The 21,980-nt window shown below is 40.6% G+C and overlaps 1 protein-coding gene across 4 annotated transcripts in view; it reads left to right on the top strand.

Annotated features, from left to right (window-relative positions):
* The window catches only part of tfeb (transcription factor EB), a 30,601-nt gene extending 11,579 nt beyond the window's left edge, over positions 1-19,022 (top strand). For 2 of the 4 annotated variants that reach the window (XM_058054309.1, XM_058054310.1), the window contains exons 2-12: positions 548-619; positions 5,168-5,272; positions 5,622-5,789; positions 7,275-7,373; positions 8,534-8,722; positions 9,381-9,470; positions 13,126-13,243; positions 14,851-14,907; positions 15,252-15,327; positions 16,747-16,894; positions 17,010-19,022. In XM_058054309.1, the coding sequence (XP_057910292.1) occupies positions 5,243-5,272; positions 5,622-5,789; positions 7,275-7,373; positions 8,534-8,722; positions 9,381-9,470; positions 13,126-13,243; positions 14,851-14,907; positions 15,252-15,327; positions 16,747-16,894; positions 17,010-17,582 (1,548 nt within the window). In that variant the 5' untranslated portion in view covers positions 548-619; positions 5,168-5,242 and the 3' untranslated portion in view covers positions 17,583-19,022. The remainder of the gene's footprint in view (positions 1-547; positions 620-5,167; positions 5,273-5,621; positions 5,790-7,274; positions 7,374-8,533; positions 8,723-9,380; positions 9,471-13,125; positions 13,244-14,850; positions 14,908-15,251; positions 15,328-16,746; positions 16,895-17,009) is intronic. The other 2 variants (XM_058054313.1, XM_058054311.1) reach the window with 2 other exon arrangements.
* The last annotated feature ends 2,958 nt before the right edge of the window (positions 19,023-21,980 follow it).

Raw genomic sequence — 21,980 nt, 5'->3', positions numbered from 1 at the left:
CAATAACGATATGTGTAATATTATATATGTCGGTTTTCATAAATAATTTGATACCGATGTCGTCCGACATATTTTTATGCTGATATCGCTACCGATAATTATCGGACATCCCTAACAAAATACATGAACAACACCAAATATTGATTTAAAAGCCAGATAGAACAAATACACACCAATATTTAGGCATACATTCATAGCTGGTGTTAGTAGCTAAACTTGCCAAATCGCTATTAAGAGCTGACAACAAACACAACTAATGCATGACTTACAGTGTTTGAGTAGGAAGGGGGCGGAATATACACATTACGTTGTCATGAAAAATAAAATTAATTGGGATATGATAAGAGGTTATGAGTATAGTAAATAGTACAACAACAACAGCAGTAGCTGCAGTAATATATTCAAAATGTCTTCTCTGACCGGAGCCTCAACATCCCACACTTTCAAAACCGCTGATTATACAGTCCAATTTACATTTTGTAACCAAGCTTCTTCTCTCTTCTGTCTTTTTTGTCTCCTCCACTTCTTCACCCTCATCATGCTTCAGCATCCAGACATGTAGCCAGCATCAGAGGCGGATCCAATTCCTGATTGCAAACTATTTTCCCTCTCAAACAAGGTAATTATTCATTTATCAAAATCTGTTACTTCTGTGAAGGAAAAAAAAACGCACTCATCCATGTGTTCTCAACCACAACAATCCCTGATCTACCGGATACAGTACATAGTACATGTAGTATAAATAATGGGTGTAAACGGAGATGATTTTGTAGCTAAAGCCCGTAATACTGAGCCTGGGTGTACAGTGTAAACATGAGCCGCCTGCCTGCGTGTCTTTCTGTCTGCATCCACTATGTCTGGTGTGTTCTTGTCGCCAAGGGCTATATCTGTTTGCGTTTGTGTGATCATATTTGCGGTGCCAGCCAAGTCACATAATCTTACCAAACATAGTGTGAGTGCTACCTCTGTTCATGCACTCGAGCCTACAGTAACGCACGCAGTAACACACATGTGAATGACAGTAAGACAAAAAATATGTATGCCTACAAGCAGAACAGAGACAGAGAATGTTATTTTAGTCATTAATAAGATTGTGTATATGCTTGTGCAGTGAGGCTGATATAGTCCAATGTTATGGTTTTTGAAACATAAACATTTCTAAAGCATACAATTTGTGTTTGTCTGAACACTTTCTCGTTTTTACTCCTCTGTCTTTAGTTGCTAAAAGCCCTTCCTTGGTACGTCTAAAAATAAATACACACAAATTAACACCATATTTGTAAACCCAGGTGCCATGGCCCCACACTGCCCCCAAGTGTGTGTGTGTGCGTATGCGGACTATCCAGTGTATTGCACGTTGCCGTGTATGTGTTGTTTTAGCAACATTTATGTACAAACAGGAAGTGAACCTGGCCTCCTTGACATATAGGATGTGAGCACTTTAACGCCTTCCATAGTGTGCACACCTATGTCGAGATACAATTACTGACTAATCTGTGACCTCTGACCCCTGCTTCCTCCGCTCCGGGTCCTCCCACTGTCACTCCCAGTGTTTGAAGTGCAGGGCTTGTGACATCACAGCGTCAGGACACACAATGGCTGCGCTGTCCCGGCACTGCGTCACAGATGCCTGCTTCCCCCAGTGGATGCTTGGCGATGGGAAGGCCAGTGTGGGAGGTCACACTGCCTGGTAGCAGTGTGTCACCATGAGAGATCAGGAAGTGATATCCCGCTAGCGTGTTTGCATGTGTAACACACAAATGTTATATATATCACGGCTTAGTCATGATTGGGAAGCGAGCTACTACTTATATAATGCTGTGTGCGGTGTTTACATGGGGAACCAGGACCACTTGAGAACCAAAAAATTATGCTATTTATAAATGCAGAAAATATTGATTATTCTGACAAAAATGCAACTGGTAAGAGTAAATGCAATGATTAAGCTAAGCAAAAACATAACTCATGTAAACTGCCAGATATGTACACTACCACTCAAAAGTTTGGGATCACTTGCAAATTTTTTTTGAAGAAAAACACATTTTCATGCATTTCACAAAAAAAAAAATCAATTTCACAAACAACTAAAATTACTCAGATGATTTTCAAAGAAGGATGTACATTTTTGCATAGAGGCCTACTATCAGCAACTGTCAGTCCTCTGCATCAATCTCCTGGTATGGCTGCTAATCCTAGCTAATCATTTTATAAGGCTAATAGATGATTAGAAAAGCCATCTAAAAATCATCATAAACTAAAACTAAAATCTCTTACCATGCTGTTAACTACTCCCTTCAGAGAGCAGCACAAACTGGGTCTAACAAGGACAGAAAAACGCTGGACTTCATGGCAGGACTTCCAAGAAAAAGCCATATCTCACACTGGCCCAAAAAAATTCCCTAGTGATCCCAAACTTTTGAGCGGTAGTGTATGCTAACAAAACCAAAGCCACAGTTTCAAAACCACAAAAATTATTCAATATCACATTTTGTGTTATTCCCGGGCTTCGATGTGTTGACACCACAGGCGTGTTCTTTGTTATTAAAAGTCGTGCCTAAATAACACGGGTGTTAGTTAGCATCGTTAGCATTGAGTTGAAACGTTGAAACGGTAAGTCCGTGCTGTACTGTCAGATTCTCATACCAGGCCATGCCTGAACAGGACCGTTAATAACGGTAGGATAGTCAAGGAGGGAGCAAAGCAAGGCACTAATTGTTTGCTTGTACAGTGTGAGGGTTAGCATTTGTTAAAAAGCCTTTAAACCAGGCCTGCTTCATGCTTCTGCGTCGGGACGCTTGTATGCACAACACAAGCTCAGTCCTTAACCTCAGAACGCAGAGCCTGATCTGGATGCTGCTGTGATTTGTCGGATTTTAGCACATTATTTACTCGTCAGAAGGTGTAGAGTCTACTTTCCTTCTGTTTGCAATAAAAGTGACACCTTGTGACAATATTTTTGGCGTAAAACTGCACCAAACGTGCTCTTTTCTATTGTGGAGTTTCATCATCACCTCGATACATACAGTACGTCTTTGCTAGCGAATGAGTGAATCTGTTCCAGAAACCCAAAACATGTTTCTAAATGAACATTTAAGGTTGATGGGATTCTTGACAACTGTTCCCAAAGACATAATGTTTTAGCGAGATCAACCACCGCCACCTTCCTGTTTTGACATGAGTTGTTTCAGTAGTGTAACCCAATGGAGTAAGCAGCTTGAGGACGGAGCTCTTGCAAAAATGTAAGAGCATCAAACTCCCAATTGGAGCGCACGTTCACGGTTGAATGTCAGTGTTTCCATTTGTCCTTCTGAAGGGTTTGTGTTTTTCATGCGGGTTATCCAACGGGTACAAAGCGGGCAGTGTGTGCCCCCTCGGGTGCTGAAATGTACACTTTGGACAACAGACAGCTTCAGCCTTTCTCAATAGGAGCTGCCCATCTTATTGTACCTCACGCACAATGACCTTTTCTCTCTCTCTTTGTCTCTTTTGCCTCCGTCTTTCTTTCTCTTCGTGACCATGAACATCCAATGTCTGAGTCTGGCTCTGATTGGTCGTTAAACCCTGATGTGACTCTTTCTGTGTCTGTCAAAACAACACTTTCGGAAAGGAAAATGAAGTAGAGCGTCAGTCACTTCCCATCACACCTTTTGTTGACTCCAGCCCGGCTTAGTCATGCAGACATGCAATGAACACATGCCGCTGCAGAAAGGGGAACTGTGTCGGTCTTGGGACTCCCCGCTGAGTTTGTGTAAGACTTTGTGTTTATGTGTGTCTGACAGAAAACAGAAGGAGGCGCTGTAAAGATTAAGGGTGTTCACCACACTTTGCTCACATGACTATAGAAAAAAAAAGCACATGAGTGCCATGTGACCTCTTCATTGTTATTGAAATCAGAGTCAGCATGTATTACCTGTAAGTTTGATCACCCCACTGCCCTCTTTCATCATCATTATGGTATGCAATGGTAATGGTAATGGTTTGATTTCATTTGAACATGCATCAGATTACAATTGAGTGCATCCCATAATCAGTTCCCAGTTCCACATGTCCAAAAGGAGTAGGAAGAAGCAAATCTTATTAAATCCTACCCCTCCATCTGGTACTTTTACAATCAGTAACTGTTACATTTGTTCACTTCCTGCTTTCCATAATTCATTTTTTTTTTTTAGTAATGTACCTTGTACCGAAGTACGAGGTGATATGACCATACAATGACATAATGGGTACCATAGTAACTGTCAACTGTATGTAATGTCAAATATGTCCTTTAGTTTAATGATGCTATATGATGTACAAATACGTCTGGAGATGTCGACTTACTCTTCTATTTCTAAGCAAAAAGCACTAAAGAAAGAATAACATCATTTTGTATTTGTTAACAAATTGACATCCCCATCAGCAGTGTAGTGCATCAACTGTGATTTACCCCCCAATTTGTCCTGTGAGCCGAGTTCTGGTCGGATTTTGGTGCTGAGGAACATAGTTTCGGTTAAGTTAAAGACGCTAAAAGTCTTCATCCGCTGTGGAACATGGTACTATCAAAACATGTGATAGTACCGTGTATTTCACTACTTCCTGGTAGTGTCCTCTAAGCATCATGGAAACTGTAGTTTGCCAATCACAGGGCACATATAGTCAAACAACCATTCACACTCTCATTCATACCAATGGACAATTTGGAGTCGCTAATTAACCTAGCATGTTTTTGGAATGGGGGAGGAAATTGGAGTACCTCTTATACATGCAAACTCCACAAAGAGTTGCCCAAGTCGGGATTCGAACCCGACTTTTTAAAGAAAATAGCCTCCCAAAAAAACAAAAGGAAAAAAAAACAACAAAGACAAAAATTGCCGGGAAAAAACCCACGCATGCAAACTCTTTGAGGGTGGAATCGAACTTTGGTCTCCTAGCTGTGAGGCCTGCGCGCTAACCACTCCACCCCCGTGCAGCCTGTTTTGTGACTCATTTAAATAAAAAAAGTCAGTTTGTCCAGTCCTATATTTTGTCATTGTAGTTGTCTTAAAGGTATTGTTAAAATATTGTCTCATATTGTGTATTGTCTTGTCTCATGACGCTCCTATTCATGACCTTTGTCAAATTACTACACAACTACTACACAATACCTGTCACTAAAAAATACCTTTTTTGACTGTGCATTTTATCACAGCTTACACTACCTCTCGGACTGGACTGTGGTACACTGACTTCGTCTCGCCCTCCCCTGCCCCCTCGCCCTTCAGCAATGGCCTCACGCATTGGTCTGCGGATGCAGGTAAGGGACACAGACGCATTAGAGAAGATATTCTTTACTCTGTAACGGCATCAGAATGATCAGTGTGAGGTTTCTCTCCAGCTAAACTCAGACAAAACTGAAATCAATGTCTGAGGCCCACAGAAACTGAGAGAAAGTCTTATCAGTCACCTTGAGACTCTTTCTAAAACCTAATCATCAAGTTAGAAATGAAGTGATTTTACCCTTAAAGCACCAGGAATTAACATGTGTATGAATTGTGCTCTATAAATATTCTTGCATTGCCTTTCTATGCAGCAGCCACTACTTCATATTATATTAATACTATGTTGCACACACGCATGCTAATTGTGTGCATGTGTTTCCTCAGCTGATGCGAGACCAGCTGCAGCAGGAGGAGCAGCGTGAGCGGCAACAGCAGCAAAATGCAGCCCTGCAATACATGCAGCATCGCATGGCTGCACCACCTGCGCCCAGCGCGGCAATTAGCGCCCCGCAGAACTACCAAAGCATGCAGGTCCCCGTGGAGGTTCTAAAGGTCAGTTGGACTGCACCATAGCATCACTGTGTAGATCACGGGTGTCAAACTCGCGGCCCCCGGGGTCAGATATGTGACCTGTGAAAGCCTGCGACTAATGTCTGTCAATCATACGCTTCAATTTTTTTTCCTTCGAATGCATTTCTTCTTTAATTTTGACAGAAATATAGGACTGTGTACAGTTTGTTTAAACTTTAATATTCTGGATTTAATATAAACCCCCGCGACCCTTGTGAGGAAAAGCGGTAGAAAATGAAATAAATAAATAAATAAATAAAAAATATATATTTTAATATATTAAAAATAATTTAAAATATATAAAAGTATATATAATTTAATATAAATAAATTTAATATCTGATCATGCAACAAGAGTATTTTTTTCCAAACATGTTTTGCCTGCCTGACATCATGACAGTCTCACTTCACCGCTCATTTCAAAGCAAGTTATCCATTAATTTGTTAATAAAAAATATATTATATAGTAATAGTTATGATATAATATAATATAATATAATATAATATAATATAATATAATATAATATAATATAATATAATATAATATAATATAATATAATATAATATAATATAATATAATATAATATAATATAATATAATATAATATAATATAATTGCATGGGCAATTGTGTAATAATATCACATGGTTATACTCATATTTATATTCATATATATGAACAGTTACCCTCCAAGGGCAGCCATAACTGCTATGTGACCCTCAATGAAAACAAGTTTGACACCCCTGTTGGCTTTTTTGGTAAGATTAAATATCATATATCACTTTATATGTGCTATTAGACTCAGCGCACATTATTATTTACATATTTATGGTAGTTTTTGGACATTAGTTTTTGTTGTTAGCTGTGGAATAACATAATAGGCTATGGGAGAGCCCAAGGAAACAGTAGGAACTTTGGAGGATGCATTAAGCTGTAAATCCATAAATCCATGTAGTGAGACGTGGTCACCAAGATGTAGTGGAAGTGGTTAATGTCTCGGCTGCCATTGTCTCAGAAAATTGCTCAGGGGAGACACGCAAAGGACATATTTGAAATGAGGTATGGAAATGTGGTGGAACGGCGAGGAGGTAAGAAGACATGAACAGAAGATAAGAGTGGTTGAACATGTTTGGAGATAGGACAGACAGTAGTGATGTAGATAAGCTTAGTCAGACAGTCACTGATAAGACGCAAGTGACATTTCGCCTGATTCCATAGATGCTTCTGTGCCTTTTGAGGGCGTGTTTGTACACAGTATGCTTTTCAAGGTATTTGTAACTCCGACGTGTGTATCCATATGTGCCTGTTTACTACAGATTTCTAGGAAGACTTTGTACAAGATGTTGAAGAACTTTGTCAGAGTCTCTCAAGATTTCCATGCCATGACTTTAATTCAGTTTATATCCAAAATTGTCTGAATAAAATGCAGAAGTGACACATTAGTAACTGTGCTTTTCTTTCTCATGCAGGTACAGACCCACCTTGAAAATCCTACAGACTACCACATCCGTCAATCTCGGAGGCAGCAGGTGAAAGAGTACCTCTCCACCACCTTTGCCACCAAACAGGTATCTATCTATCCATTCATTCATTCATTCATTTTCTACCGTAAGGTATGCTGGAGCCTATCCCACCTGTCTTCGAGCGAGAGGCGAGGTACACTCTGGACTGGTGGCCAGCCAATCACAGGGCACATATAGACAAACAACCATTCACACTCACATTCCTACCTATGGACAATTTGGAGTCGCTAATTAACCTAGCATGTTTTTTTTTTTGGAATGTGGGAGGAAACCGGAGAAAACCCACGCATGCACGGGGAGAACATGCAAACTCCACACAGAGATGGCCGAGGGTGGGATTTGAACCCAGGTTTCCTAGCTGTGAGGTCTGCGCGCTAACCACTAGGCCGCCGTGCAGCCCAAATTTATACAAATTCATTAATTCATTCATTTTCTACCGCTTTTCCTCACAAGGGTCGCCGGGGGTGCTGGAGCCTATCCCAGCTGTCTTCGGGCGAGAGGCGGGGTACACCAATTTGGAGTCAAATTTTTGGACAATTTGGAGTCAATTAACCTAGCATGTTTTTGGAATGGGAGAGGAAATCGGAGTACTTTTGTACATGCAAACTCCGAACAGAGTTGCGCAAGTCGGGATTCGAACCAAAGTTTTCAAAGAAAATAGCCTCCCAAAAAAAAAACAAAAGAAAAAAAACAACAAAGACAAAAATTGCGTCCAAAAGGGAGTAGTTAGCGCAAAAATGTATGGTTTATAGTCACATGATACACAACAATATACAATACAAAACTAAAGAATACATAATATAATATATACTAAAAAATCTCACATGATCATAACATGAGTATTTAATAAATGACATCATCAATATATTTTAATTTTCCATTTTTATATTGTGCACAAATATATTTTTGTGTTTTTTTAATTATGTGATGTTATTGCTTTATTTAATTTCTTCATCTAATTGACTCCACAGAGTCACCCTACAAAGCAATATGCAAATACTTTTTAAAATAGTGTTTATGTTTACCCCTCAAATTATATTTTCCATGTCTATCTTTCATCATTTTATGGATGTTTACTGTCAGTAAATATATGTATTGCTTTAAATTTGTCACCAGAGCCACAGAGTTAATAATTCTAGACTTGAACACTTGAATCGACAATAATATTACTGTTACTTCAGTCTCACTCATCGCTTGTTTTCTAGATGGTTCACGCCGTAGCCGGGCCGATGCCACCGTCTCCTCCCGCAGCCATTGGACCCACGGGGGGCTCAGCGTCTCTCCCGCCTCCCCCGCAGTCCCCACACAGGCGCACCGAGCAGCTCATGAGCGGCAACAGCGCACCCAACAGCCCCATGGCCATGCTCAACATTGGCTGCAGCCACGAGCAGGAGGTGGGACGTCTGAGAGCGCGGCATAAATATAAACCTGTAAACATTCACTCCGGGTCATGTCATTTAGTTTGAACAAATATCCCTGAAATATGACCTTATTGCGCACATATATAACATTATGAGGTTTGAATATTATCCCCATTATCTTCACATTTTATGAAGCATCGCAATGACTTCAGAGGCCAATGGTGAGCCGAAGCTTTACTATAAACTGCGTTTGTGTCGTGCGCACAGTAGTTGCCTAAATGAATGTGTTGACTAACTGACACTAACTGAGAATGGCCTTTCATTGAAGTTTAAACGCTCCATTATGGCCTTTGCGGCAGCAATTACGACTTAACGAGTGACAGAGAAGAAGCACTCTGCCAAGGCCCTTTGAACCTGACAGACTTTGACCAAAACTTCTCTTCGTGTAACGCTCAGCCTCTGTTGGCTCGGTTGCACTGCGAGGGGAATAGTCTAAGCAGTTAGTCTCCATGGAGCAGGAGTCACCTGTTAGATCTTTTCCACTGTGAAACATGCTCCTGCAGGTGAGTTCACCTGCTGGACCTTCATATCTTCACAGGAGACTGTGTGCAAACGTTGTTCTTCTGTGCCTTTTTGTCATGATATTAATTATAGGTCATGAAAATAATCACATAATGTGTTTTTTTTGCAGATGGATGAGGTCATTGATGACATAATCAGCATGCAGTCTAGTTACGATGATATCCAGGCCTACATAGACCCGATCCAGATGCCCAACACAGTAAGTTCTAGTGAATTAAGGTTCTGACACTCCTCAAAATCAATGCATGAATTTCTCGGTTTCGGTTCATTTCCTCTGAATCCTTTTTATTATAAATTCTGTGTTTACGTCTGTGTGGCGGAAAAACAACCTGAGAGTCCACATTTGGGATGAACTAGAACAGAAATTGGGAGTCAACGTCACTGACCTCTGACCTCATAAAGGTTTTTCTGAATGAATGGAGCAAAATTTCCTCAGCTGAGTTCAAAGCTTTTAAAACTGTATCGCTTCCATCTCCACCACCTATGGATGTTTCGATAATATTTACAGTATTTGTCATAATTAGATGTTTGATTTAACAATTGTTCTCACACCTTCTGGAGATGAACTGCAAATTTAGTTTTACAGGCATTTTTACAGCATTCAGAAAGTTTGGTAAAAATAGGTTTGTTTGCATTTTTAATTTTTTACATTTTTGGCAAACTCCAAATTGTCCATAGGTATGAATGTGAGTGTGAATGGTTGTTTGTCTATATGTGCCCTGTGATTGGCTGGCCACCAGTCCAGGGTGTACCCCACCTTTCACCCGAAGTCAGCTGGGATAGGCTCCAGCATACCCATGACCCTAATGAGGAAAATTAATGGATGGATGGACATTTTAAATGTATTATTTTTGTTGGCTAATCTTTTTTGGTTTGCAAATATTTTTTCAAAACGTCCAACCCATTTTTTTCCCATAAGAGAGAAACGTTCCTCCCATACGATTTTTTTGTCTTTTTTTATGCAGTCAAACAAAAAAGATATTTGCAAACACAATTATTTTTTAACCAAAATTTGGAAGAAAGATGTTTTTTTTTTGCAAATCAAACTATACATTTTTTTTGCCTTTCCGGGTTTTTTTTTTTTTTTGCATGACAACTTAAATTTTAAATGAACAATCTTGATTTGTAAACAAAAGCAACATTTTTTTTTTTTTTTTTTTTTAGAAAATCTGAACATTTTATTTCCAAACTTTAAAAAAAAAAAGTAAAATCCATTATTTTTGTTTGCAAATACCGCTTTAAGAATTTCAAATCAATTTTTTTGATTGCATGAACAGACACAAATGTCTCTCTTCATCCCTAGCATTGTCGTCACTTTAAAAAAATAATACCAACAAAGATACGACTGTAAAACCAACAAAACCAACAACTCTTGGTTTTGATGAAAATGTCATTTAAAAAGAAGCTGGGATTTCTTGGCACACAAACACACCTTCCTTACATAAACCAGTGGTTTTATGGAGTTATTGGACACAATAATACACTGTAGCAAAAACTTGTCAATTGAAGATTGTAGAGGGGGGGGGGGGCAACTAAGAAATAACAATTAAACTCCCAGCAGTTAGAGTTCAACTTGTTTACAAGATGTTTGGAAAGAAGGAGGTGGAGGGGAGCAGGGAGGAGGGAGGCGGGAGGAGGGAAAGGGGGGATGAGGGCAATTTGTGCAAAGGGAAAACAGGCTGAAAGTCCAGTTAGGGGAAAGTTCACTCTTGTTTGGTGGCGGAGAGAGGAGGATCGAGGAGACAGATCGGATCAGTGCTGCTTAGGTCAGTGTCTCGGCACAGCTCGCCTTTTGAAGTGAGGACGAAGAAGCCCCCCCACACCCCCCTCTCCTCCTCCCGACCTTGCTGGGGGGTGTAGAGGATGAAGGAGATGAACAAGACGTATGCCATTGTGGAAGTTTTTGAAGGAGAGCAAATTAAGCTGGTAAGATGCTAACACGTTGTCGTTGTGAAAGTGGTCGGTTATGTCGGGTTGAGGACTGAATTAGGACCAGCATGATGCCGTCTCTTAACTCTCGGCCTTGGGTGGCTAATTAAAAGAGGATGCACATGAGTGGGGGTAGGGAAGTCTCTTTTTGAGATGCATTGACATAAATACTGCTACATTTGATTTAACGTCATAAGTAAATATTATTAAATGTTGCTATGAGGCCTTCTGGTGTTGATTGGTTTAATCAGGGTGCATGTAATTCAACATCCCGGTGATTGATTGATTGATTGATTGATTAAATTACAATATCAACACTGAGAGGCGTGAAATGTGTGGGTGTGAGCTACCGAAAAGCGATGAACGACTCTCTTAAGCGCAGAGACCAAAGCGTTTCCATGTGAAGTATATTATACTGCAATGTAAAAATAATAAATATGCTTCAAAGTACACTGTAGTGAAAAGCTTTACTTTATTCCCCAACTGACAAACCAGTGAGAGAAACTCACCTGCTAATCCTGATGGGGATTAAAGAGGCATAGTCTTGGAATTCTTGGAATCTCAAAGTTTAGTAAGACCCGGGAACACCACTGAATACCAGGCACGGTAGTTTGACTGAAAATGGGTGGACAATGAAGCCATCAAGCCCTGTTAAATTAAGGAAAGGGGTATATAATAGGGAATATTTAATATATAGGTCAGACAATTTTAACTGAAAAGCATATTGCACATTATGGTAATTATTGTCATGTGATCGGTCTAGTCTGCGTCTCCCGTAAAGACAGTTGTGTGGCTCCTGAACCAATGAAATGTAATTAGTAGAATTCATTTGATTGTTTAATATTAAAGTGACCTTTCACAGATGAATGTGTCGAGCGGTCCGTGTGTGTCCGAGCTTGCACAGTAGCCAGCAGATAAGCTATCTTTTCCTTTTGGCTTCTTTATCTTTCAGGCCTCATTAGCGTCAGGGAGTAAAACACGATCGGTAACAAGGTATTCAAAAGTCAATCAATAAATGACTCGTTTAAAAGGAAATTAGGACTTTGAGTGGTCTTCACGACGCTAAATCACAGCTTTTGGCTTTTTGGTGTTGAAGTGCAAGTCTTTACGAGAACGTTTGTGGGGGCTGCACACGGCCGAGGAGGCCGAGGAGAGCACAAAGCCATAAAAAGAGATAAGATACTGTCAAGAGGATGGCAGTCAATCATTACTCTGTGTTAGTCAGGGTGTTCATAGGTGTGATGTTATTGCATTATCTTCAGCTATCTGTACTTTACGGCGCACTAAACACGAACACAGACTTTATAAAGGTACTTAAGCAGAGATGTGAGACTTTAAATGATTGGGTTAGGAAGCATAGCGAGTTAATAACTAATAGTGTTTGACATTACATGTCGGAGGATGGCATCCCATTACGTGGAGAATCAGCTTTCCTTAACATTTTCATTTGCTCGGTGCTAGCATTTCATATTTCAGATATTCATAATTCCTCCAGGGCGGCACGGTGGTCTAGGGGTTAGCGCGCAGACCTCACAGCTAGGAGACCAGGGTTCAATCCCACCCTCGGGCATCTCTGTGTGGAGTTTGCATGTTCTCCCCGTGCATGCGTGGGTTTTTCTCCGGGTACTCCGGTTTCCTCCCACATTCCAAAAACATGCTAGGTTAATTGGCCACTCCAAATTGTCCATAGGTTGTTGTCCATGGTTGTTTGTCTATATGTGCCCTGTGATTGGCTGGCGACCAGTCCAGGGTGTACCCCGCCTTACGCCCGAAGACAGCTGGGATAGGCTCCAGCACCACCCGCGACCCTCGTGAGGAAAAGCGGTAGAAAATGAATGAATAATTCCTCCAAGTGTCAGGAATGCACTATAGATTTAAATTGCATGTCTTCTAATTATGTTTGTTTGTTTGTGGTTCCTCCCCAGCTCCCCTTGTCCAGCAGCCACCTGGATGTGTACACGGGTCCTGGCATGAAGGGGCCAGCCATTGCGATGACGAGCAACTCCTGTCCTGCCAACTTGACCATCAAACGGGAACTCTCAGGTGCGAGCCTTTGGTATACTCGGTAAACATGATGACAGCCGATGATCATGAACGACTCCGATACAGCTCAGAAGATAAAACATCTGAAGCCAGATTAATAGCGTTGGTTATGAAATGGCCTTTATTGTCATTATACAAGATGTACGACGAGATTAGAGAGCTTCTCCTTTCTGTGCCGTAGTCAAGTAAAAAAAAAGTATACAAAAAGTACAGTAAAAAAGACAATTTAACAAGATATATCCAAAATATCCAAAATATAAACATAATACAGTAAACCTCTGATATATCGGACTCGGATATATCGGAAATTCGCTCACAACGGACAGATAAAAAAGAAGCGATTTTTCTGTAATGCATTTCCAATAAAAATTCATTGCATATATCGGATTTTTTTATAACGGATTTCGCCTATTTCGGACAAAATCTCCAGTCCCGTTCCAATGCATTTCCATTAAATTTCCCTCGCATATATCGGATGGCCGCATCATGGCGCTCCGATTCGCCGAATCGTGACAGGCCGCTATACGACGTCATTTGCAGCGTTGCCTGCGCGTCCAGGTACATTGGAAACATAGTCAAGGAAGTGCCTTTTTATAACAGATAAAATCCGATTTACGCATATACCGGATATAAATCCGATATATGCGTAAAACGGACATTTTCCGGTTTACGCATAAAACGGATTTCGCTTATATCGGAAAAACCAGTGGGAACAATTGAATCAGATATATCCGAGGTTTACTGTATTGCACAGGAGCATATTCAGGAGCAGACATATTGCAGATATATTAATTTTAGTGCAATGATAAGGCATTGGTTATGTGTAAAAAATAAGTCAATATCAAGCTGTAAAAACAATAAAATATTTAATATTGACAAATAATGATAACAAAGGTATTTTAAAACCATTCTTAAGTGTCATTCAAGTGTAAAAATAAGTTAACCAATGTTAAAACAACAAAACTTTATCTAATATTTGATAAGTGGTGACTCCCATTTTTCTTCTCTTGACAGATTTGCTAATATTTGTCCTTTTTTTTGTTGCAAAAAAGCCAAAGAAAAAGCATACATTACATACATGCATGACGTTTTGTGTAACTTTATGCTTCTATCACTGCTCTGGTGTCTTGAGACAACATCTCCAGTACTGACCAGCAACTGATTCATATGTACGCCCCCTTCAGGTGCAAGCAAAGTAATGTCAGACTCACCTAAGGACCTTTCACTGCGCTTTATTGTAATGATGGCGCATTACACAGGCTGTAGAATGTTATAATGTATAATAAATATTTCTGCAAACATTATATTGGACACATTTTGATGGAAGGTTTGTGCATTCAGATGTGCTGCCGCACCTCCGATTTCCGATTTGATCGTCAAATGCACAAATTCAGCGATTTTTACTTAAGAAGATGCAAAAATGATGGGAAGATCAGTACACAAATATGAATTATAAATGTATATTATCATTATTTGTTTAGTTTCCATGCCTCCCCTGACCACTTATGACTGGAACTTCCATATGCTAGAGTGACTTTCCACGCTGTACCTAAATGTGTATTTTGTTCTTTGTCAGCCATTAGTTGATCACTTTTGTTATTGCAAAGATGCAGAAGCCCGTGCCCTGGCCAAGGAGCGACAAAAGAAAGATAACCACAATCTAAGTAAGCATGCACTTTTTTTTTTAATGGAATGTTTTGAGATGATTCTTTCCATTGCATGCGCTGACATAGGCACAGTGCACACACACACACACACACACACACACACACACATGAAAAAACTTGTATTTACCCTTTTGCTGAATGAGCAGACATAGTACAACGCGTGGGTGGATGGATAACCTGCTGCTCTGGCACTGAAGTGCACTTAATTGCTTGTTCCTGTGTGTGTGTGTGTGTGTGTGTGTGTACATGTGTGTGTGTGTGTGTGCTGGCAAATATTCTAAATAGTCTTCTTGCCACCATTGTTTCTTTGTATTTATCTCCTATTTGTACTTGATCAACAGTTGAAAGAAGACGGAGGTTCAACATCAACGATCGTATTAAAGAGCTCGGCACAATGATTCCCAAAACCAATGACCTGTAAGTACTTTTATAGTCTACCGTGTTTTTAGTGCAGGCTTTATATTTGTTAATGTGTAATTTTCTCTCCAGAAAAACACACCGACATAAGTTAATTATCTTCATATGAGCAATCGGATGTTGTGTAGTGTTGCATACATTCATTAGTATCTGGCAACCCACCACAAATACATTTGGACCGCCACAGATAGATTTGGTGCTACCTGTTCACCCTTGCTCATGGACCCATTATAACATACCCGGTTTGCCAGAGAATAAGAATCTGTAGCAGGAGGGATCCATTTAAATTTAGCAACATTAGCGACAGAACATTTTACTTTTACTTTACCCACCCACCACCGCCACAAATAAATTGCAGTCGCATAGGAAACACTAACACTAATGTCTCCTTAAGTTACTATGGAATCAGATGAACTTATAACGCGCCAGATCTGCCAGAGAATAAGAATACGTAGCAGGAGGGATCCATGTAAATTTAGCAACATTAGCGACAGAACATATTACTTTCACTTTACCCACCCACCACCGCCACAAATAAATTGCATAGGAAACACTAACACTAATGTCTCCTTAAGTTACTATGGAATCAGATAAACTTATAACGCACCAGATCTGCCAGAGAATAAGAATACGTAACAGGAGGGATCCATGTAAATTTAGCAACATTAGCGACAGAACATATTACTTTTACTTTACCCACCCACCACCGCTACAAATAAATTGCAATCACATAGGAAACACTAACACTAATGTCTCCTTAAGTTACTATGGAATCAGATAAACTTATAACGCGCCAGATCTGCCAGAGAATAAGAATACGTAGCAGGAGGGATCCATGTAAATTTAGCAACATTAGCGACAGAACATATTACTTTCACTTTACCCACCCACCACCGCCCCACCGCCACAAATAAATTGCAATCACATAGGAAACACTAACACTAATGTCTCCTTAAGTTACTATGGAATCAGATAAACCTATAACGCACCAGATCTGCCAGAGAATAAGAATTCGTAGCAGGAGGGATCCATGTAAATTTAGCAACATTAGCGACAGAACATATTACTTTTACTTTACCCACCCACCACCGCCACAAATAAATTGCATCGGAAACACTAACACTAATGTCTCCTTAAGTTACTATGGAATCAGATAAACTTATAACGCGCCAGATCTGCCAGAGAATAAGAATACGTAGCAGGAGGGATCCATGTAAATTTTAAAAATTAGCAACAGAACATATTATTTTTACTTTACCCAGCCACCACTGCACAAATAAATTGCGGTCGCATAGGAAACACTAATAACAATAAAATATGTGATTAATCATGCAGTTAAATTAGTTAAACGTTTTAATCATTTACAGTCATTTTGTATTATATATATGTTCACTTCAATATGTCAATGGTTCCCCGTAGTGATGTGCGCTGGAACAAGGGCACCATACTGAGAGCGTCTGTGGAGTACATCAAACGTATGCAGAAGGACGTCCAGAGGACCAGAGAGGTGGAGAATAACTTTAAAAGGATGGAAATGGCCAACAAGCAGTTGATGCTTCGTATTCAGGTAATTTGTGCATGTGGTCCACTGTGGAAAACGTTTTGACCCCCCTGGTGTAAGTGTGTGTAGGTACAATACTCGGTACAATACTGTCATAAACTGAAAGTGATGGCGTTAACAGGAGCTGGAGATGCAAGCTCATCTGCATGGACTACCGAGCACCTCTCCGTCCGGCATCAACCCAGGTGACGTGATGGCCCCCCCGTACATAAAACAAGAGACCAGCCCAGAGGAGAACCTATCCCACTCCCAGACACAAGCCCCACACCAGCACCTATCCCAAAATCCACCTCCACCGCATCCTCAGCAGCATCACTTCCTCCCGCAGTCCCACCTCCACCCACAGGGCCCGGCTCAGCCTCAGCCGCCCAGGCAGATGACCATGCTCCCCCAGCACCTCCACTCCCAGGCGCCCATCCAGTACCCGGCTGTGGGCAGCTCCCAGCCCTTTGACTTTGCCCAGTCGCTGGACTTGTGCGACGGGATGCAGGCGTTCTCAGACGGCATGTCAGGGCTGGGCGATCTGGGAGGACTGGACATGCAGGGCCGCAGAGGAGACATGGGTTTCCTGATGATGGATGAGCCCTTGTCCCCCATGGGAGGGGACCCTCTGCTCTCCACCATGTCCCCGGAGGCCTCCGTCGACTCCAGTCGCAGATCCAGCTTCAGCATAGAGGATGGAGACATATTGTAGACGCACGTATGCGCACGCCGACACACACACACTCTCGATATTTTACCACTTTGGCAGGAACAGAATCCCGCATTGCATCCGACATTTACACACGTGCTTCTTGACACGCTTTACACGCTTGACATCATCCAATGAATTTTCAAGGTCAGATGTTTTTACGGTATGTTATTCCCATGAAAGTGGTCATCAAAAGGCTGAACCAGAAATAAGAAGATAAATCTTATTATGTTATGTTATGATGTCACCGTAATATTAATGGATGATCCCGAATCAAACGGAATTAGCTTCACGGTCCTGCACGTGTAATGTAGTGTAACGTGACGCCTCTTTGTTCCATTATTGTGTTGGTCTGTGTGGAATTGCACAGTTTGTCGTCACTGTGAGCACCATTCGGGTGGTGTTTGTTGCTTTAAGCATGCTATAATTAGCGTCTTCTTGTCGTGGACACATTTTGGGACATGTTGAAATGCACGTGGTGGGACGTTACTGGAACCTGTCTAACATTTTTACTTTTCGCGAACTCACACATCCACCCGTGCCACTTTTTTTTTAGCACCTCGTTTTAGTTAAAAAACCACGTCCTCCACATCCATCATACTCAGGTACTGTAACAGAAGTCACAAGCAGGGTCATTTGGAATATGTATGACAATACTTTATATACTGTAAATGTTTTTTTTTTCGCCCATTTTTTTCAATGGTGGAAGCCAAGACAGTAAGATACACTCGCGTTCTCTTCCTTGTACACACACTCTGCACCTTGTTCACTGAGGTTGTTTTCAAATCTACACACGGCCGACTGTCCTTTACTTGACTCCCGCTTATCTGAGCGGAGTGACGTTCACACGCTCATCCAAAGAACATCTTTTTGGACGCTTGCATCTTGTTGTCATGGCAGTCTGAGGATTATTCATTATTAAGATAGGAAAACAAATTGTGATTTTTTTTTCCTTGTAAGTAGGGATGGGCATGACTACATTTCCTTGATTGACTATGACAGGAATTAATAATCAATTCATCGATTTGTATAATTTTTTAAAAATATGATGCTTCTCTGAATGTTCTGAACTCCCTTTTCCATGTATTGATACAATGATGCATCATGTAGTTGTTCCATAGCCGAGGTCTGAGTAGCTCCTCATTTTTTTGTGACGGCAAACTAGTTAAGACTGAATCAACAGCGCCTCTACAGGTTGCAACCCGGTACTGCATGTTATTTTGCATCCACTGAAAATCTATTTCACACCATTGACCAAATTGTCAATGATTAATTATCGATGAAGTGATTATTTGTCATTATGCCTATCCCTAATTATGAGATGTGTTTATTGTAGTTTGTTGTTTATCTAATCTCCCAAAGCACTGGAAACTATATTCTTTAGACTTTGTACAAATACGGACTATTATTATTATTATTATTATTATTATTTTGCTGTTTCATGCCACAAAGCAGCCTAAACGTATTTTGTTTGTTGTTTTAATTTAGTGTTTTGAAACAACCCCCTTTTTTCCAACTGAAGCCCCCAATGTTTTTCTTGGGATGGAGCAATTGAACGGACTTAATGAGGATAATGTACATTTTTGATGCCATTTTTTATACACAATTTGGCTTTTATTGTCTTCATTGTTATCATTTGAAGCCAAATAATAGACGGTAAGTGATTTTTATTTTTTTTTTGATCCGATTGAAGTCAAGTTTCTCATTTTGTGAATGTAAAGTTTCCCAGTGGGTCCGGGTCAGAGTCATTTTTGCTGTGCCTTGCCCCCCCCCCCCGCGCTCTTCATATCTGTGGTTTCCATGGAGACAGGAAACAGGAGACTGACTCGGCGTCAGCTCCGTCACATATCACTGACTGTGCTTCTGTTTGTATGCCAGATTTGTGCCTTTTCCCATTTCAACCACAGTTAGGCTGTTGTTGACAAGCCTGCCAACACTCCAAAGAAACAGCTCTCCACCCCTCTGTTCCACCGCTAGAGGGCGCTGGAGAGCAACCCGCACAGGAAAATGTCCTGATTTTGATTAAGTTATAAAATGTTTTACCAGAATCCATGAAGTTGCTTCACGTGTTTAATTTGTATGATGTGTGTGTGCACACAAATGTGACAACTGAATGAGTTTAGAATGTTCCAACTCAGGAAGAGTTTGGGGTTAGAGCCCATACGTGCCTCACTCTAAGTCTACAAGTAACGGTTGATAATATGTTAAAAATGTTGGCTTATGTGCCAATGCAGGTGTATGTGTTGGATTCCAAAGTATTCAGGTGCAATGATTGAAAAATAGTACATTTTTAGAAAACTAAAATTTAAAAATACATAAAAAATGTACATATATTTAAAAAATAATAATATACAGTCATAAATCCCATAGTTTTTGCAAGTATTTGTTGTTAATTGCAAGCGGCGACCAGTCCAACTTTTTTCGAAGGTCCATGAACGCACCACCGTGTGTGCTAACTTTCTCCCACTCAGCACAGATAGATTACGGTACTGTATTTTTTGTAAATCGTTTCCTTTTATCTTATATTTGGTCTTATATACTATGTGGAAATTGCATTAAGGTAAGTTTTTGTGACGTTATTAAGTGCTAATGTACATATTTGTTAATTAATTAGTTAGTTAATTCATGCTAGCACATTGTCTTTTACCACACTAGCAAGCAGCTAAGTTATCACTGCATAACTCCAAAGTCGAACTGGTGGATGGACAATTTGGGATCGCTAAGTAACCTAAATTTAGGAATGAGAAAACCCACGAACGGGGAGAACATGCAAACTCCACACAGAGATGCCTGAGCGGGGAATCGAACCGACATCTCTCCTATCTGTGTGGTCTGACGTTAGACGTTAGACTCGTGTCAGTTTCCATTGATACAATAACAGCAGAGTTCAAAGGTTGCACTATGGATTTTGAATATGAACTGCACCCACCAAATTTTGAGGCATTGTAGTTTGAATTTTTGCATTAATTAATTTTTAATTTGTTTCTGTATCTTTAAAAAAAAACTCAGAAAAGAGAAAGGCTCGTGTTCATGTCTCATAAGGATTGCGGCTTGTCATTACGCCTTTTGTCCACTAGAGGGCAGCAAAGATCTATGATTTGAATATACTGTACATACATCACTTCTAAGACATTTCTAGTGCAGCATTAAACTGCAGCACAATATATGCTATAGTAGTGAGTAGTTATCAATTTTTTACATACATTTTCTATTACGGGCAATTGAAATCTTAAAAATATTTATCCGCACAGCAATTCATATGCACCTTCAACATCAACTAAAAATGTAATTTCCTGCCGTGTCCTTCACATTTCACCTGCTTCCTTATGTCCCTTTTGTACCGGTCCCTCCATCTTCTTGAGATGAATTAGTCCAAGGCACCTTCAGGATGAACCATAAACCATTTAATAGTCCTTCTTAACTTAAATCGAGGTAATCTTATTTCTAATCCACACACACACACACACAGCGATGCAGCGAGAGCATGTTAAAGTGTAGTGGTGCCGTGTGTAGCCCATCTAGCGGCCCATTCTCCAGGGTCTTTATGATGCTAATGTACTCCCTCCGTCTAATAAATCCCTGTAGAGCCGCATAGAGTAGATCTTATGGCTCACTCCGATCACCACCTCCGATCTCTCTACACACACACACATGTACACACTGCTATTACCGGAGCAGAAGTGCCTGCCTTGCACTTCCACGGATACTTGGGAAGCTGTTTGGGAAGAGAAAGGAGAGGGGAAAGGTTGAGACAAATCAAACATGAAGGAGCGCCTAATACGTAGATGTGTGTGTGTGTGTTCCGTGTGGCGTAACACGCTTCCGAGCGGTTGCAAGGATGAGAAGGAACACACACATCATCTGTTTTATATGACGGACGGCCATCTTGTAAGGAAGCATCACAAAATTAAAAGTCACACTTCATCCCCCCCCCAGACTACCTTCTCAGGGGAGCAGTGTGTCACTTTGCTGGAAGCCCGTGGAAGCGAGGTGAAAGGGGGCTGATTGAGCTAATTTAGCCCCTGGATGTGAGAGCAGCAAGGCCTCACCTCGTACTAATAGACGGACATCAAAATGGAGATGAGGAAGGGATGAAAGGATGGCGAGACGACAGTAAGAGAGAGGAGGAGGATGGACTATAAAAACCAGGGAGATGTTTTTTTTGATGGATTTATTTCTTTTTGTCCACGGGGAGGAGAAGCAAACTTTTATGGACAGCGAATGACATTGTGAAGTTGGTAAAGGTCTATGTGTGTTCCTCATTGATCCGTCCTCCTCCATTAAGTTGCCGTCAATCACCGCCGGCTTTACGATCTCCTCTGCATGGGGCCGCTCGCCATACATCCAAAAAAAATAATGGAGCTACCACAGGATGAAGACTGGAGACACAATTTATAGCTT

Source organism: Doryrhamphus excisus, chromosome 18 (genome assembly GCF_030265055.1).
Source record: "Doryrhamphus excisus isolate RoL2022-K1 chromosome 18, RoL_Dexc_1.0, whole genome shotgun sequence".
NCBI lineage: Eukaryota > Metazoa > Chordata > Actinopteri > Syngnathiformes > Syngnathidae > Doryrhamphus > Doryrhamphus excisus.
This window is presented reverse-complemented; position numbering and strand designations above follow the sequence as displayed.